We start from the raw sequence: 17,665 nt of genomic DNA, 5'->3' as shown, positions 1-17,665 counted from the left end.
CCTCACCCTCTGTGGCTGTGTTTTCAGGCGTTGGGACTCCAGCTGCAGCTGCAGCTGCAGCAGCAGCCGCTAAGGCAGCCAAGTATGGTGAGTGCCTCCCGGGGTGGCAAGTCCAGGGCTCAGGCCCCTGCATAGACCTTGGAGACCCTAGCCCTAAAGCCAGATGGCCTTGGCCTTTGTCCCTTCCCAAATATGCACTGTTCATGCCTCCTTACCTTTGCTCCTTCTGATCACTCTACCTGAGATGCTGTCTCTATTGTTTTGCCCTGAGGAGGGGACCCTGCAGAGGGGACCTGGCTCCTCCCACTCCATCCCCTCCGGGGCCGGCCCACAGGTGTCTGCTGCATCAACTAAATGGGTGCCCAGTGGCGAGAATTCTGACTGTGCTTTAGAAATAGATCACATTCTAGCTATGCACAGTGGCTCATGCCTGTAATCCCAACAGTTTGGGAGGCTGAAACCAGGAGTTTGAGACCAGCCTGAGCAACATACTGAGACCCCATCTTTCCGAAAATTATTTTAAAATTATCTAGGCATGGTGGCACATGCCTGTGGTCTCAGCCACCTGCCGGGCTGAGCTGGGAGGATTGCTTGAGCCTAGTAGTTCAAGGCTGCAGTGAGCTATGGTCATCCCACTGCACTCCGGCCTGGGTAAGTGAGAATTTGGTTCAAAAAAAAGGAAAAGAGAGACAGAAAGAGAGAAAGAGGAAGGAAGGAAGGAAAGAAGGAAGGAAGGAAGGGAGGGAGGGAGGAAGGGAGAGAAGGAAGGAAATGAAGGGAGGGAGGGAGGGAGAGAGAGGCAGGAAGGAAAGAAAGGAAGAAAGGAAAGGACAGGAAAGAAAGAAAAAGAAAGAAAGAAAGAAAGAAAGAAAGAAAGAAAGAAAGAAAGAAAGAAAGAAAGAGAAAGAAAAGAAAAAGAAAGAGAAAAGAAAAAAGAGAGGGAGGGAGGGAGAGAGAGAGGGAGAGAGAGAGAGAGGGAGAGAGAGAGAGCGGGAGAGAGAGAAAGAAAGAAAGAAAAAGAAAGAAAGAAAAGAAAGAAAGAGAGAAAGGAAGGAAAGTAAAGAAAAGAAAAAAAGAAAGAGATCACATTCCTCCAGCCCACAGATTCAAATCCCTAGAGCTCTTTAGGGACCCTCTTAGTCTCTCTGCATCTCTCTGATGAGTAGGATCCATGCAGGGGAAATGTCAACCCAGCTGCAATCCTGCACTCAGAACCAACTGTCACTTCCGTACTCTATTAACCACCCTTGGAGCCCCTCTGAGGTTCCCATAGGTTAGGAGAACAATGCTTTTTCTTCCACAGGAGCTGCTGCAGGCTTAGTGCCTGGTGGGCCAGGCTTTGGCCCGGGAGTAGTTGGTGTCCCAGGAGCTGCCGTTCCAGGTGTTGGTGTCCCAGGAGCTGGCATTCCAGTTGTCCCAGGTGCTGGGATCCCAGGTGCAGGGGTTCCAGGTGAGCTGGTGTGTGTGTGTGTGTCTGTGTGTGTGTGTGTGTATAAGAGAGAAATACTGAGACAATTGCCAAAATTTTTGCATTCTCCCTAACACTGTAACCATCTGCCCATACCCTTGACCACGTCTCATCCCCTCATCTTCTCTTCCTTGGGCTATACCAATCTCCTAATTAGCTTCTAATCAGTATCATATTTTCCAATTGACCTTCTGGCTATCAGTGTTCTCTGGGGGCAGGAACCATGTCTTTTTCAACTCCATGTTCCTAGCCCTTAGCTGAGTAGGTGTTCAGTTTATGGTGGATAAAATGGTAAGTGGGTGGATAGATGGATAAGTGGATGAATGGGTGGGTGGATGGATGAATGGGTGGGTGGATGAATGAATGGATGGATAGATGGGTGGATGAATGGGTGGGTGGATGGATGGATGGGTGGATGGGTGGGTGGGTGGGTGGATGGATGGATGAATGGGTGGATGAATGGATGGATAAGTGGATGGATGAATGGGTGGATAGATGGGTAGGTGAGTGGATGTGTGGGTGGATGGGTGGGGGATGGATAGATGAGTGGATGGATGGGGGCATGGATGGATGGGGGCATGGATGGAAGAATGGATGAATGGGTAGATGGATGGGAGGCTGGATGAAAGAACGGGTGGATGGATGGGTAGATGGATGGATGAATGAGCACATGGTTGGAGGGGCAGACAAATAGATGGGTGGGTGGAATGGTGGGCAGGCAAATGAAAAATGGATGGTTGGCCAGATTGTTAGATGAATGGATAGAGAGGCAGATGGGATAAGTTGGTAGATAGATGAGTGGACAGAGAGTTAGGTGGTTCGGTGGGTGGATTAAGATGCAAGGATAGACAGACAAATGGACGGCCGGGAGCAGTGGCTCATGCCTGTAATCTCAGCACTTTGGGAGGCCAAGGTGGGTGTATCACCTGAGGTGAGGAGTTCAAGACCAGCCTGGCCATATGGTGAAACCCCATCTCCACTAAAAATAGAAAAAAATTAGCCAGGCATGGTGGTGGGTGCCTGTAATCCTAGCTACTTGGGAGGCTGAGGCAGGAGAATTGCTTGAACTGGGGAGGTGGAGATTGCAGTGAGCTGAGATCGCGCTATTGCACTCCAGCCTGGGCGACAAGATTGAGACTCTATCTCAAAAAAAAAAAAAAAGACAAATGGACAGGTATAGAGGTGGGTCATTGGGTAGATGGATGATGGGGGTGGCTGGGTATACAGATGGGCAGGTGGGTGGACATCAGTGTATAAATGGATGTGTAGCCAACTCTATGTTGGCGTGAAAGGAGATGGCCCAACACACAGATGGGTAGACAGAGGGATACATACTACACAGCTCTCCTCCAATCTCTCCTGAGCATTTGTGTCCCTCTTGGTCTCTCCAGGGGTTGTGTCACCAGAAGCAGCTGCTAAGGCAGCTGCGAAGGCAGCCAAATACGGTGAGTGCTACGCTGACAGCTCTGCCCCACCCTGTCCCGGCCTTTACTTGCCAGAACTAAAGGATTCTCCTCTACTTTCCCAGAGAAGGGAAGTGACTTGCCCAGGGTCACCGAGTAAGTCACCAGCAGGCCTCAGGACAATGTCTCCCCCATTTGTCTCCCACCACAGGGCCATGGGGCTGAGTGGCAGGAAAGTCCCAGGATGGCATTCCCAGTGGTGACAGTGACCCTGAGCCTCCCTGCTCTGGCCAAGGCCCTCTCAGAGGAGCCCAAAACTGCCTGGGGATGTGGATTCTGCCAATAGTCTCTCTGCATCCAACAAAGAGGGTCTTCCCGAAGTGCTCAGAGGTCGAGGCAGGAGGGTTGCTTGAGGCCAGGAGTTTGAGACCAGCCTGGGCAACATAGCAAGACCCCATCTCTACAAAAAATAAAAAATAAATTAAAATTTTTAATTTTTTTTCTTTTTCTTTTTTCTGAGATAGAGTCTCACTCTGTCGCCCAGGCTGGAGTGCAGTGGCATGATTTTGGCTCACTGCAATCTCTGCCTCCCAGGTTCAAGCAATTCTCATGCATCAGCCTCCCAAGAAGCTGGGATTACAGACATGCACCACCATGCCTGGCTAATTTTTGTATTTTCAGTAGAGACGGAGTTTTGCTGTGTTGGCCAGGCTGGTCTCAAACTCCTGGCCTCAAATGATCCACCTGCCTCGGCCTCCCAAAGTGCTGGGATTATGGGCATGAGCCACTGCATCCGGCCAAAAAAAAAAAATTTTTTTTTTTTTGAGACAGAGTCTCACTCTGTCACCCAGGCTGGAGTGCAGGGGCGTGATCTCAGCTCACTGCAAGCTCCGCCTTCTTGGTTCAAGTGATTCTCCTGCCTCAGCCTCCCATGTAACTGGGATTACAGGTGCCTGCCACCACGCCTGGCTAATTTTTGTATTTTTAGTAGAGATGGGGTTTCACCATATTGGCCAGGCTGGTCTCGAACTCCTGACCTCAGATGATCCACCTGCCTCAGCCTCCCAAAGTGCTGGGATTACAGGCATGAGCCACTGCGCCCGGCCCCACATTTTTTTTTAAAGGCTTCATGGTGGAGGCTGCTGGGGACCCAGGCATCCCAGTTTCCTGTCTTTTATGGACAAGGCCTGGGGGAAACTTACATCCTCTTTCCCAGTCCATCAGCATCCCTCAGAGCCCGCCTAGCCTCTCTCACTGAGCTTTTTTTCTACTTGGCTCCCTTCCCTCTGCAGGGGCCAGGGCCGGAGTCGGAGTTGGAGGCATTCCTACTTTCGGGGTGGGAGCTGGGGGCTTTCCCGGCTTTGGTGTCGGAGTCGGAGGTATCCCCGGAGTCGCAGGTGTCCCTAGTGTCGGAGGTGTTCCCGGAGTCGGAGGTGTCCCAGGAGCTGTCATTTCCCGTGAGCCTTAGTCACATCTGGGGACATGGGTTGAGAAGGGATGGGGGCTTCTTGTCTGCTCGGCTCTGCAGGGGCAGTGGGGACTGTAGATTGGGCTTGAATGTGCTCAGGGAGGAGTTGGGGGAGAAGAAGGGAGGTCGTATCCATGCCTTACAGGGCAGAAGAGCTTTAAACACGGCTGGGAGGACACCCAGGCAAGGCCTCTGAGGGTCTCTTTCTTTCTCGTTTCCTTGTAGCCGAAGCTCAGGCAGCAGCTGCCGCCAAGGCTGCCAAGTACGGTAAGTGCCCCTGCCCTGCCTGTCCCCAAGCCCTGCTCTCCCACAGGGCTCAGGGTCCAACCTCAGGGTAAACTGGCTCCCAGGCCTCCAGGACTGAAATGGCCTGGACCAAGGTCATGAGGCCCCTGCCCCATCTTCCAAAGCCACACTCCACTCTTACTGTCCTTTTCAGATGCCCCCTGTTAAGACTGTTGGTGACCTGTTCATCACCCCACCCCCAGAATTGAAGGTGCCTGGCCGGGTTGGGTGGCTGACGCCTGTAATCCCAGCACTTTGGGAGGCCAAGGCAGGTGGATCCCTTGAGGCCAGGAGTTCGAGACCAGCCTGGCCAACATGGTGAAACGCTGTCTCTACTAAAAATACAAAAATTAGCTGGGCATGGTGGCGGGCAACTATAGTCCCAGCTACTTGGGAGGCTGAGGCAGGAGAATGGCTTGAACCCGGGAGGTAGAAGCTGCAGTGAGCAGAGATTACACCATTGCACTCCAGCCTGGGTGACAGAGCAAGACTCCAACTCTAAAAATAAAAAAAATAAAAAGAAAAAGAATTGAAGGTGCCAGGAAGCCATTCTCTTCTTCCCCCGATTCTCCCACCCACCCTTGCTCCCCCAAAAAGTGAGCACTGGGAGGGGCGAGGCTGAAAGTTCTCCACGCCCCCAGGTGCTGCAGGAGCAGGAGTGCTGGGTGGGCTGGTGCCAGGTGCCCCAGGCACAGTCCCAGGTGTGCCGGGCACGGGAGGAGTGCCAGGTGAGCTGTGTCTCCAGCCCAGAGATGGGTTTGGTTTGTCTCATGGAAAGGTCCCTGGAGTTGACCAAGGTCGACTGCACCATTTTATAAATGGGAAGACTGAGCCTAGAGATGGGAAGCAGGGAGGGGTGTGAGAGACCACTCCCTCACCCCTTCTCTTCACACCTCCAGGAGTGGGGACCCCACCAGCTGCGGCTGCTAAAGCAGCCGCCAAAGCCGCCCAGTTTGGTAAGTCCCCCTCACTCCCGCCATTGGCTCATGGAGAACTGCTTTCTCCTGTGCCCTGCTCCTGGGGTCTGACCGCCCAGCTCCCTGTTCCTTTCCACTCCACTTAAGCTGTCACATTCTGCGGTGGGCCCTCCTTAGACCTTTTGGCCCACTGATGAATGACCTCTAGGAGTGTGGGTGACGTTTCTGATTAGGGAAGCAGGGTGAGCAGTGTGAGCCTCCCTGTTCCTAAAGCCCCTGGTGCCTCCCAGGCTATTGGGGACCTGACCTCAGGCTGAGCTCCAGCTTCCCTTGAGGGACTCCAGTTCTCCCCTTTCTCCTTCTCTTTCTCCTTCTCCTTCTTCTTCTTGTGCTCCTCTTCCTTCTTCTTCTTCTTCTTGTGCTCCTCTTCCTTCTTCTTCTTGTGCTCTTCTTCCTTCTTCTTCTTCTTCTTCTTTCTTCTCCTCCTCCTCCTTCTCATTCTTCTTCTTCTCCTTCCTCTTCTTCTTCTTCTCCTGCTTCTTTTCCTTCTCCTCCCTCCTCCTCCTCCTCTTCCTTCTTCTTCTTCTTCTTCCTCTGCTCCTTCTTCTTTCTCCTCCTTCTTCTCTTCTCCTCCATCTTGCTTCTCCTCCTTTTCCTCCTTCTTCTTTCTTCTCCTTCTCCTCCTTTTTTCTTGAGATAGGGTCTAGCTCTGTCACCCAGGATGGGGTACAGTGCCACATCATAGCTCATTGTAGCCTCAACCTCCCAGGCTCAAGCAATCTGCCTGCCTCCACCCCCCAAGAGCTGAGACCACAGGTGCCCACCACCATGCCTGGCTAATTTTTTAATTTTTTTGTAGCGACAGTGGTCTCACTATGTTGCTCAGGCTGGTCTCAAACTCCTGGGCTAAAGCGATCCTCCTGCCTCTGCCTCCCAAAGTCCTGGGATTACAGGCGTGAGCCACCACATCTGGCCTGCAGTACTTCTTGTTCCCCATCTCTTGCTACATTTGAGGGCCACCCTGGCAGCCCCAGGTGCCCACACTTTTCTGAACATGGCAAATTGTGGCAGCACCAATTGTAGAGCTCAACTGTATGTCAGGCCCTGGGCATGGGGTCTGTAGGCCTTGGCCCTAGGGACCTGTGGGCTGAAAGGTTCAGATCAGAATCTCTAGGACTGAATAGGCCAGAGAACATTTCAACTGCAGGTCTGCTGAGCCCCAAATTCTCACACACAGCAATCTTTATTATTTATTTATTTGAGACAGGGTCTCACATTGTCACCCAGGTTGGAGTGCAGTGATGCCATCATAGCTCACTGCAGGCCTCAAACTCCTGGCTTAAACGATTCTTCCCCCTTAGTATCCCTAGTAGCTGGGGCTACAGGCACATGCCACCATGCCCAGTTTAAAAAAAAAAAAATTTGTATGCGATCCTCCCATGTTGGCCTCTCAAAGTGCTGGGATGATAGGCATGAGCCAACGTGCCTGGCCTACAAACAATCTTATAGTGTTGATTTTATTTTTCCCATTTTACAGGTGTGGAAACTGAGGTTCCTGGAGCTTAAGTAACTTGCCTACAATTGCACAGCTAAATGGTGGCTGAGCTGAGATTTGAACCCAAAGCCTTTCTGTCTTACAAAGCCCCTTATATAATATAAATCTGCCTCCATCAGCCTCAAATCTCCAAGGGGTCCTTGTCACTGAAAAGGTTAAGAACTCCTGGCCAGATGCAGCAGCTCACAACTATAATCCCAGAACTTTGGGAGGCCGAGTCGGGTGGATCACCCGAGGTCAGGAGTTCAAGACCAGCCTGGCCAACATGGTGAAACCCTGTCTCTACTAAAAATACAAAAAAATTAGCCAGGCGTGGTGGTGCGCACCTGTAGTCCCAGCTACTCAGGAGGCTAAGGCAGGAGACTCGCTTCTGAGCCTGCACGCACTTCATATTAGGGATGAGGAAGCTGAGGCCCAGCAAGGGAAAGTAACTGATCCAGGGTCACACAGCAAATCTATGCCAGTGCCGAGGCTCCAGCCCTCTTTCCATAAGCTTCTGTCCTCTTTGATCAGGTCTTGGTTAGTGATCAGCTCTTCTCAATCTTGCAGGGTTAGTTCCTGGTGTTGGCGTGGCTCCTGGTGTCGGCGTGGCTCCTGGTGTCGGCGTGGCTCCTGGTGTCGGTGTGGCTCCTGGAGTTGGCGTGGCTCCTGGAGTTGGCGTGGCTCCTGGAGTTGGTGTGGCTCCTGGAGTTGGCGTGGCTCCTGGAGTTGGTGTGGCTCCTGGCGTTGCAGGTGAGTTGCATGACTCAATGAGCCTGAGGGGCCCCCAAAGTCTCCATGGGCCCCGCCTCCATCTCTAATCCCCTCTCTCTCCCTCCCTCAGCTGCAGCAAAATCCGCTGCCAAGGCGGCTGCCAAAGCTCAGCTCCGTGAGTGCCTCGCCCACCTTTCTCTCCTTTCCCCAATGAGCCCAGAGCTGGTTAGGGGCAACGGCCAGGGCAGAGGCCGCTGCTTGGATCTGGGCCCCTTCCTTTGGGATAGGCTCAGCTCCCTGGGCAGGACACCTCCTTAGGGGCACGCTCCCTGCCTGCTGTCACCACCACTGCCCTCTGTCTGCAGGAGCTGCAGCTGGGCTTGGTGCTGGTGTCCCTGGACTTGGAGTTGGTGTCGGCGTCCCTGGACTTGGAGTTGGTGTTGGTGTTCCTGGACTTGGAGTTGGTGCTGGAGTTCCTGGCTTCGGGGCAGGTGCAGATGAGGGGGTTAGGCGGAGCCTGTCCCCTGAGCTCAGGGAAGGAGATCCCTCCTCCTCCCAGCACCTCCCCAGCACCCCTTCATCACCCAGGGGTGCATAGTAAAATCCTTGTTAGGTTCTCCTAAGCATCTGGGGGTAACCGATAGCGGGAGGAGGGCAGACCAGGCCAAGGGACCCCAGGCTGCCCAATTGCAGAGTATCTGCCTCCTCAGTAGAGGGGTGGCAGGGCTCCAGACTGAGAAAAACCCTGCCCTTCGCCCAGGGAAGGAGCAGGTAGATCAGCCTGGCTCCCCTTCAGCAGTGCTCTGTGGCCAGAGGACCACTAGGAACTCCAATTCTTCACCCGCTGGTTACTGAGCCCCGCTCTGTGCCCAGCCTCAGGCAGGCCATGCTAGGCCTGGGGAGAGAAGGAGGGGGCAGACGGAAGGCAGAGGCACTGTTCAGCCCTAAAGCTCTGTGCCTGTACAGCTTCAGGGCTTTGAGGAAGCAATAGAGGCCAGGGAAGTCAGGGAGGGCTCCCTAGAGGAGGCGGCAGAACTCCCAGGCACAGAGCTCGGCTCCTGACCACCCCCCAACTTTTCTTTCTCCCCAGTACCTGGAGCCCTGGCTGCCGCTAAAGCAGCCAAATATGGTGAGTGCACCCCACAACCACCTGTGGCTCCCTTGCCACCACACCATCCCTGACAGCACAGGACTGGGATGGTGTTTCGGCCGGGCGTGGTGGCTCACGCCTGTAATCCGCACTTTGGGAGGCTGAGGCGGGCAGATCACCTGAGGTCAGGAGTTCCAGACCAGCCTGACCAATATGGTGAAACCCTATCTCTATAAAAATACAAAAATTAGCCAGGCGTGGTGGCGGGCGCCTGTAATCCCAGCACTTTGGGAGGCCGAGGCAAGCGGATCACCTGAGGTCAGGAGTTCCAGACCAGCCTGACCAATATGGTGAAACCCCATCTCTACTAAAAACACAAAAATTAGCCAGGCGTGGTGGCGGGCGCCTGTAATCCCAGCTACTCGGGAGGCTGAGGCAGGAGAATCGCTTGAACCCAGGAGATGGAGGCTGCAGTGAGCCGAGATCGCGCCACTGCCCTCCAGCCTGGACGACAGAGCGAGACTGTGTCTCAAAAAAAAAAGAAAAGAAAAGAAAAAGAAAAAGGCAGTTTCTAGGACACATTTATGACAGTTTAAAAACCTGGCCCCTGCCCACTAAATGCTTATGGTGCCTTCAACCCCTGTGAGCACCAAAAACACCCTTGAAATCCCAGTTGCCCCCCAGGAGGCAATTCCACTGTCCCTAAGCTTGCTCTGACCCTGACAGTTTCATGGTCCCTGCGTCCAGGACGGCACTGGGCCTGCTGTGGGTATGAGGAGTCTGGGCAGTCTCTGCCTCCACCCCAGCTCTCTGGCCCGAGCAGAGGAGCTGGTATTCCTCATCTGGTCACCCCCGGCCCCCGCCCGCCTTCCTGTCCTGCCAGCAGGACTGCTCCCGCCACGAGCCAGCCCAGAGGACGTGGCAGTCCCACAGCCTCTGCACTTGGCGCTCTGGCAGCCCTGCCTGGCCAGACCCACGCTGTCTGTAGCCCCTGCATTCCTGGCCTCCTGTGAGCAGAGTTGGGGGGAGGTGGAAGACTCCCCCACGGATCCACCAGCCAGCCGGGCAGGTCCACTTGGGGCCAGTTTCTACCTCGGAAAATCCTGGCTTCCTCAGCGCCGACCCCCAGTGGGCCTGGCCTCCTCCCCTGCTCACTGCTGACTGCTTGGCAGGCCTGAGTCAACAGACATTGCCAGGGAAACAGAGTGACGTAGTGTGGTGGAGCCGCGAAGGGCGCAGGCTCCCCAGCCACTTCCCGTCCCTGAAGCCCTGAGCACACTGCTTAACCTCTGCTCTGCCTCAGCGTTCTCATCTGCAAAATGGGAATGACAATAGTGCCTACCTTTCCTGCTGCAATGCATAAAAAATGGGCTGCTAAGTGTGAAGCACTCAAAATGTTAAGTGCCTGCTGTAGATACTATTGCCGTTGTTTGTTTGTTTGTTTTGACAGAGTCTTGCTCTGTCGCCCAGGCTGGAATGCAGTGGTACAATCTCGGCTCACTGCAGCCTCCATCTCCTGGGTTCAAACGATTCTCCTGCCTCAGCCTTCCAAGTAGCTGGATTACAGGCACCCGCCACCACGCCTGGCTAATTTTTGTATTTTTAGTAGAGACAGGGTTTCACCGTGTTGGCCAGGCTGGTCTCAAACTCCTGACCTCAGGTGATCCACTAGCCTCAGCCTCCCAAAGTGCTGGGGTTACAGGCGTGAGCCACCGCACCCAGCCTACAAAAGAACTTTTAAGGCCAGGCACAGTGGCTCACACCTTCGGGAGGCTAAGGCAGGAGGATCGCATGAGCCCAGGAGTTGGAGGCTGCAGTAAACTATGATTGTACCACTGCACTCCAGCCGGGGTGACAGAGCAAAACCCCATCTCAAAATGAAACAAAACAAGGACTGGACTTCCTATCCACTGCTCCTCCACGGTGTCACATGGCCCCTGCCACCTGTCTGCTTGCCTTGTGTCCCTGGGGCAGGGAGACCCATCATTCAGAAATGGAACACTCATTTTCCCTCCTCTCCCCGCAGGAGCAGCAGTGCCTGGGGTCCTTGGAGGGGTTGGGGCTCTCGGTGGAGTAGGCATCCCAGGCGGTGTGGTGGGTGAGTTGAAACCCCAGGAGGGGTAGGGTGAGGAGGGAATCTAACCAGTACAGAGTGCCTCCCTGAACTCGGTCTGTGTTCCCAGGAGCCGGACCCGCCGCCGCTGCTGCCGCAGCCAAAGCTGCTGCCAAAGCCGCCCAGTTTGGTGAGCACTGGGTGGAGGTGGGAGCTGCCGCCAGGCCCCCAGGCCCCCAGGGTGTGGGAGGAGCTTCTGACCAGGCACTGTAGACTCAGACTCCCTGCCTCAGACACCTCCTGGCCCCACTGTGCCATCAAAGGCCAGGGGAGAGCTCAGGCTCCACCTGGGTCCCCAGAGGACACCTCCACCCTCCACAGGCTGAGGCTTCAGTCCCACCTTTCTGACCAGCGGAGTTTAATGCTCAGCTTCTCCACAGGCCTAGGGGGAGCCGCTGGGCTTGGAGGACTCGGAGTCGGAGGGCTTGGAGTCCCAGGTGTTGGGGGCCTTGGAGGTGAGAGTTGTTCCGAAATCAGTGAATGTGTGGGGTGTGCATATGCGAGACAGAGATGGAGACAGAGACAGAGACAGAGACTTTCTTTCCCACCCCTGCCACGTCTTTGCTCAAGATGTCCTCTTGGCCAGGTGTGGTGGCTCACGCCTGCAATCCCAGCACTCTAGTAGGCCAAGGTGGGTGGATCACTTGAGGTCAGGAGTTTAAGACCAGCCTGGGTGACACGGTGAAACCTCATCTCTACCAAAAATACAAAAATAAGCCGGGCGTGGTGGTGGGCACCTGTATTTCCAGCTACTTGGGAGGCTGAGGCCAGAGGATCGCTTGAGCCCAGGAGGCAGAGGCTGCAGTGAGCTGAGATGGTACCACTGCTTCCAGTTTGGGCAGCAGAGTGAGACCCTGTCATATTAAAAAAAAAAAGAAAGAAAGAAAGAAAGAAAAGAAAAGAAAGAAAAAGAAAAGAGGCCAGGCATGGTGGCTCACGCCTGTGATCCCAGCACTTTGGGAGGCCGAGGAGGGCAGATCACGAGGTCAGGAGATCAAGACCATCCTGGCTAACACAGTGAAACCCTGTCTCTACTAAAAAATACAAAAAATTAGCTGGGAGTGGTGGCGGGTGCCTGTGGTCCCAGCTACTCGGGAGGCTGAGGCAGGAGAATGGCGTGAACCCAGGAGGCGGAGCTTGCAGGGAGCCGAGATCGCGCCACTGCACTCCAGCGTGGGTGACAGAGCGAGACTCCATCTCAAAAAAAAAAAAAAAAAAAATATATATATATATATATATATATATATATAAAAATTAGCTGGGCATGGTGACACAGGCCTGTAATCCCAGCTACTCAGGAGCCTGAGACAGGAGAATCGCTTGAACCCAGGAGGCAGAAGTTGCAGTGAGCCAAGATCACGCCGCTGCACTCCAGCCCGGGCAACAGAGCAAGACCTCATCCCAAAACAAAATAAAAACAAGAAATGTGGCAAACAGGAGCTGGGGCTATCCCTTGCCGCCAGGGCGCCAGTCCCCCTCTCCTCTCTCTTTCAACCCACTTGAGCACTGCGGTGGGAGTCAATTAGGAGAATGATGGTTATGCCAATTCTCCAAGAAAGAAATCAAAGCTTGGAGAGAAATTGCCTTCTCTAAGTCTCCACCATCGTGGCCGACCTTGTGTGGCCGTTTCCCCCTTTCTTGGGGTGTCATTGTGTCTCCCCCTGTAAACCAGCCTGCATAGCTCTTCCTGTGAGTGCCACAAGACCAGACACACAGTAGGAGCTTAACAATTAAGAATTTTGGGGCCGGGCATGGTGGCTCATGCCTGTAATCCCAACACTTTGGGAGGCTTAGGTAGGTGGATTGCTTGAGGCCAGGAGTTCAAGACCAGCCTGGACAACATAGCAAGACCTCCCCGCCCCAACCATCTCTACGAAGTATTTAAAAATTAGCTGGGTGTGGTGTGTGCCTGTAGTTTCAGCTACTCGGGAGGCTGAGGCAGGAAGATCACTTGAACCGGGGAGTTCAGGGCTACAATGAGCTGTGATCGAGCCACTGCATTCCAGCCTGGGCAACAGAACAAGACCCTGGATAGATGAAGGAGAGATGGGGGGATAGACACTGGGAGGATGAGTCCATGGGCAGACGGTAAAGGGCGAGTAGGTCAGAAGACAGGGCCCAGCCAGGCGCAGTGGCTCACACCTGTAATGTCAGCACTTTGGGAGGCCGAGGCAGGTGGATCACCTGAGGTCAGGAGTTCGAGACCAGCCTGGCCAACATGGTGAAACCTGTCTCTATTAAAAATACAAAAATTAGCCAGGCGTGGTGGTGGTGCCTGTAATCCCAGCTGCTCAGGAGGCTGAGGCAGGAGAACCACTTGAACCCAGGAGATGGAGGTTGCAGTGAGCCGGGATTGTGCCACTGCACTCCAGCCCAGGCAAAAGAGTGAGACTCTGCCTCAAAAAAAAAAAAGGAGACAGGGCCTGACAGGTGGCATTGGCATTCCTGAGCCGTCATGTGCCTCATCTCCCCAGGTGTGCCTCCGGCTGCAGCTGCTAAAGCAGCTAAATACGGTGAGTTCCCCTCTGATGCCTTCCTGCCAGTGGCCTGCACCCCCTGCCATGCCCATCGCCACCCTCCCCCAACCCAGCTCAGGCCTCCCTCTGGCTCCCCCTACCCCTGAAGATCTTGTCGGGGACATTCCTTACCCCAGAACCCAGCAGGGCTATCAGGGCCTCCTCCAGATGGGGGTGCCTTATCCTGACCCCACCTGCCTCTTCTCAGGTGCTGCTGGCCTTGGAGGTGTCCTAGGGGGTGCCGGGCAGTTCCCACTTGGAGGTAGGGGCGGCCAGCTCTGCTATGTAGTCCTCAGCTCTGTCCCGATCTAGAGGGCGCCTGTCTGTCTAGCAGTGGGGACTCCCAGAGCCCATGTCCACACAAGGACGGGAGACTGGGGCTGGCGAGGGCACTTTAGGATCGCAGAGGTACTGAGCAAACGGGCAAGCTATAAGATTGGGGACAGTGCCAGGCTGAGCTCAGGGTTGAGGCCATGAGGTGCCACACCTGGTTGCTAGGTAGGGGCATGTTGTGTTAAGAAAGCCACTCTGGCTGTAGTTGGGAGGATTGGCTGGGTGCACTGGCTCACATCTGTAATCCCAGCACTTCGGGAGGCCTAGGTGGGCGGATCACTTGAGGTCAGGAGTTTGAGACCAGTCTGGTCAACATGGTGAAACCCAGTCTCTACTAAAAAAAAAATGCAAAAATTAGCCAAACCTGATGGACGCCTGTAATCCCAGCTACTCGGGAGGCTGAGGCGGGAGAATCACTGAAGCCTGGGAAGCGGAGGTTGCAGTGAGCCAAGATCGCACCACTGCACTCCAGCCTGGGCGACAGAGCAAGACCCCATCTCAAAAAAATAATAATAAAATAAAATATAAAAAATTATATAGTGGGTGGGATGGAAAGGAAGTGATCCCAGACAGAGGGTCTTGGGTGAGCCAGTGCAGGCAGAAAGTGATGAGGCTGGAGTCAGTTTCCACCCCTACCAACCCACCAACCTGAAATCTCTCCTGCAGGAGTGGCAGCAAGACCTGGCTTCGGATTGTCTCCCATTTTCCCAGGTATGCCAGGCTCCCTGCCCTGGAGCTCCAGCCACCTCCTCCCTCCTCTCCTGTGTCATCTCCTGCTCAGAAGGGCTGAGCCAGCACCCAGGGGTGGACCCCACAGCCTCAGGTCACACAAGGCTGGACCCCAAGCTGAACATAGAGCCCCCCTCCTTCTTGCTGACCTCTTACAAACACAGGGAACATTCGCTTTTTAAAAACACAGTTCATGGCCAGGTGTGATGGCTCACACCTGTAATCCCGGCACTTTGGGAGGCCGAGGAGGGCAGATCACCTGAGGTCAGGAGTTCAAGACCAGCCTGGCCAACATGGCGAAACCCCATCGCTATTAAAAATACAAAAATTAGCCGGGCATGGTGGCTCACGCCTGTAATCCCAGCACTTTGGGAGGCCAAGGCGGGTGGATCACGAGGTCAGGAGATGGAGACCATCCTGGCTGACACGGTGAAACCCCGTCTCTACTAAAAATACTATAGTCTTCTTTTTTTTTTTTGAGATGGAGTCTTGCTCTGTTGCCCAGGCTGGAGTGCACTGGCACGATCTTGGCTCACTGCAACCTCTGCCTTCTAGGTTCAAGCGATTCTTCTGCCTCAGCCTCCCAAGTAGCTGGGACCACAGGCATACACCACTACACCCCGCTAATTTTTGTATTTTTAGTAGAGACGGGGTTTCACCATATTGGCCAGGCTGGTCTCGAACTCCTGACCTCGTGATCCGCCCGCCTCGGCCTCCCAAAGTGCTGGGATTACAGGAGTGAGCCACCGCGCCCGGCCGTCTCTACTAAAAATACAAAAAATTAGCCGGGCATGGTGGCGGGCGCCTGTAGTCTCAGCTACTCGGGAGGCTCACGCAGGAGAATGGTGTGAACCCAGGAGGCGGAGCTTACAGTGAGCCGATTGCGCCACTGCACTCCAGCCTGGGAGACACAGCGAGACTCCGTCTCAAAAAAACCAAAAAAACAAAAAAACAAAAATTAGCCGGGTGTGGTGGTGCACGCCTGTAATCCCAGCTACTCTGGAGGCTGAGACAGGAGAATTGCTTGAACCCAGGAGGCGGAGGTTGCAGTGAGCTGAGACTACACCACTGCCCTCTAGCCCGGGTGATGACGGGGCAAGATGATTGCGTCTCAAAAAAAAAAAAAAAAAAAAAACTTCAGAGGCAGATGTCTCTTCCTGCCGTACTCTCTGCTCACTGCCACCAGGTGGCGGTAAGGAGCCAAATCTGGCTCAAGCAGGGGTAGGAACTACTCCGGGCCGCGCTACTGGACAATGGTGCCTTACCTAACACAGACTGATGATGCCTTGAAACAGGGTTCACCCATCAGACTATTCCCAGGTGGGGGTAGGAATCCTGGGTTTGAGTCCCAGCTCAGACACTATGTGGATAAGACCCTCTCTCCCTCTACTGGGCCTTGATTTACTTATCTGATGCCCTCTCAGATGTATGGGTCCACCCCACTCCCTGAGAGGGCATCTCCTGCAGACACTGACTCTCTCTTCATCCCGTGTTCCTTGATGGAGCTGCTCTTAGTCTTTCCCCGAAAGGCTTCTTGGAGCTGTGGAGCCAGGAGCCAGTGCCAGGCCCTGTCCTTCCCCAGCCAGGCCCCATGACCTGCCCCCTTTCCTGCGAGCGTTGGTTTCATCCAAGTAATATCTTGGGGGCTTCTCCCGCCCCATCTGTCCAGTGGAAGTTGATGGCATGGATCAGGTCTGAGTTTGGCCTGGGGCCGCGACTTGGCTTCTCGTGGCTTCTCGGAGCCTCCATTCGAGTGGGTCAGAGCAGGCGGGGATTAGAGCCAAAACTGAGAGGGGCCGGACTCACAGTGATGTGCACCTCCTCCTGTCCAGGTGGGGCCTGCCTGGGGAAAGCTTGTGGCCGGAAGAGAAAATGAGCTTCCTAGGACCCCTGACTCACGACCTCATCAACGTTGGTGCTACTGCTTGGTGGAGAATGTAAACCCTTTGTAACCCCATCCCATGCCCCTCCGACTCCCCACCCCAGGAGGGAACGGGCAGGCCGGGCGGCCTTGCAGATCCACAGGGCAAGGAAACAAGAGGGGAGCAGCCAAGTGTCCCGACCAGGAGGCCCCCTACTTCAGAGGCAAGGGCTGTGTGGTCCTGGCCCCCCACCCCATCCCTTCCCACCTAGGAGCTCCCCCTCCACACAGCCTCCATCTCCAGGGGAACTTGGTGCTACACGCTGGTGCTCTTATCTTCCTGGGGGGAGGGAGGAGGGAAGGGTGGCCTCTCGGGGAGCCCCCTCCCTGGGGCTCCTCTAAAGATGGTGCAGACACTTCCTGGGCAGTCCCAGCTCCCCCTGCCCACCAGGACCCACCCTTGGCTGCCATCCAGTTGGTACCCAAGCACCTGAAGCCTCAAAGCTGGATTCGCTCATAGCATCCCTCCTCTCCTGGGTCCACTTGGCCATCTCCTCCCCACCGATCGCTGTTCCCCACATCTGGGGCGCCTTTGGGTTGGAAAACCACCCCACACTGGGAATGGCCACCTTGCTCTTGTAGAATCCATCCGCCCATCCGTCCATTCATCCATCCGTCCATCCATCCATGTCCCCAGTTGACCGCCCGGCACCATTAGCTGGCTGGGTGTACCCACCATCAACCTGGTTGACCTGTCATGGCCGCCTGTGCCCTGCCTCCACCCCCATCCTACACTCCCCCAGGGTGTGCGGGGCTGTGCAGACTGGGGTGCCAGGCATCTCCTCCCCACCCGGGGTGTCCCCACATGCAGTACTGTATACCCCCCCATCCCTCCCTCGGTCCACTGAACTTCAGAGCAGTTCCCACTCCTGCCCCGCCCATCTTTTTGTGTCTCGCTGTGATAGATCAATAAATATTTTATTTTTTGTCCTGGATATTTGGGGATTATTTTTGATTGTTGATATTCTCTTTTGGTTTTATTTTTGTGGTTCATTGAAAAAAAGAGAAATTTTTTTTTTCTGATCCGGGGAGCTGTATCCCCAGTAGAAAAATCATTTTAATCACTCTGATATAACTCTGGATGAAACACACCTTTTTTTTTAATAAGAAAAGAGAATTAACTGCTTCAGAAATGACTAATAAATGAAAAACCTTTAAAGGAAACTGTGTCTTA

At 54.4% G+C, this 17,665-nt stretch overlaps 1 protein-coding gene across 48 annotated transcripts in view; it reads left to right on the top strand.

The window, feature by feature from the left end:
• Window positions 1–17,426, top strand: part of ELN (elastin) — a 40,816-nt gene extending 23,390 nt beyond the window's left edge. For 8 of the 48 annotated variants that reach the window (XM_063667257.1, XM_054495933.2, XM_054495929.2 and 5 more), the window contains 18 exons: window positions 28–87; window positions 1,304–1,450; window positions 2,860–2,913; window positions 4,164–4,328; window positions 4,565–4,606; window positions 5,266–5,352; window positions 5,524–5,580; window positions 7,646–7,828; window positions 7,920–7,964; window positions 8,155–8,280; window positions 8,880–8,918; window positions 10,906–10,977; window positions 11,063–11,122; window positions 11,373–11,447; window positions 13,467–13,505; window positions 13,717–13,770; window positions 14,508–14,552; window positions 16,403–17,426. In XM_063667257.1, coding sequence (XP_063523327.1) covers window positions 28–87; window positions 1,304–1,450; window positions 2,860–2,913; window positions 4,164–4,328; window positions 4,565–4,606; window positions 5,266–5,352; window positions 5,524–5,580; window positions 7,646–7,828; window positions 7,920–7,964; window positions 8,155–8,280; window positions 8,880–8,918; window positions 10,906–10,977; window positions 11,063–11,122; window positions 11,373–11,447; window positions 13,467–13,505; window positions 13,717–13,770; window positions 14,508–14,552; window positions 16,403–16,446 — 1,394 coding nt within the window. In that variant the 3' untranslated portion in view covers window positions 16,447–17,426. The other 40 variants (XM_054495939.2, XM_063667265.1, XM_063667261.1 and 37 more) reach the window with 19 other exon arrangements.
• Window positions 17,427–17,665: the final 239 nt, after the last annotated feature.

Source organism: Pongo pygmaeus, chromosome 6 (genome assembly GCF_028885625.2).
Source record: "Pongo pygmaeus isolate AG05252 chromosome 6, NHGRI_mPonPyg2-v2.0_pri, whole genome shotgun sequence".
In the NCBI taxonomy this organism is placed as follows: Eukaryota; Metazoa; Chordata; class Mammalia; order Primates; family Hominidae; genus Pongo; species Pongo pygmaeus.
The sequence above is the reverse complement of the archived record's forward strand: the minus strand, read 5'-3'. Positions and strand labels throughout refer to the sequence as shown.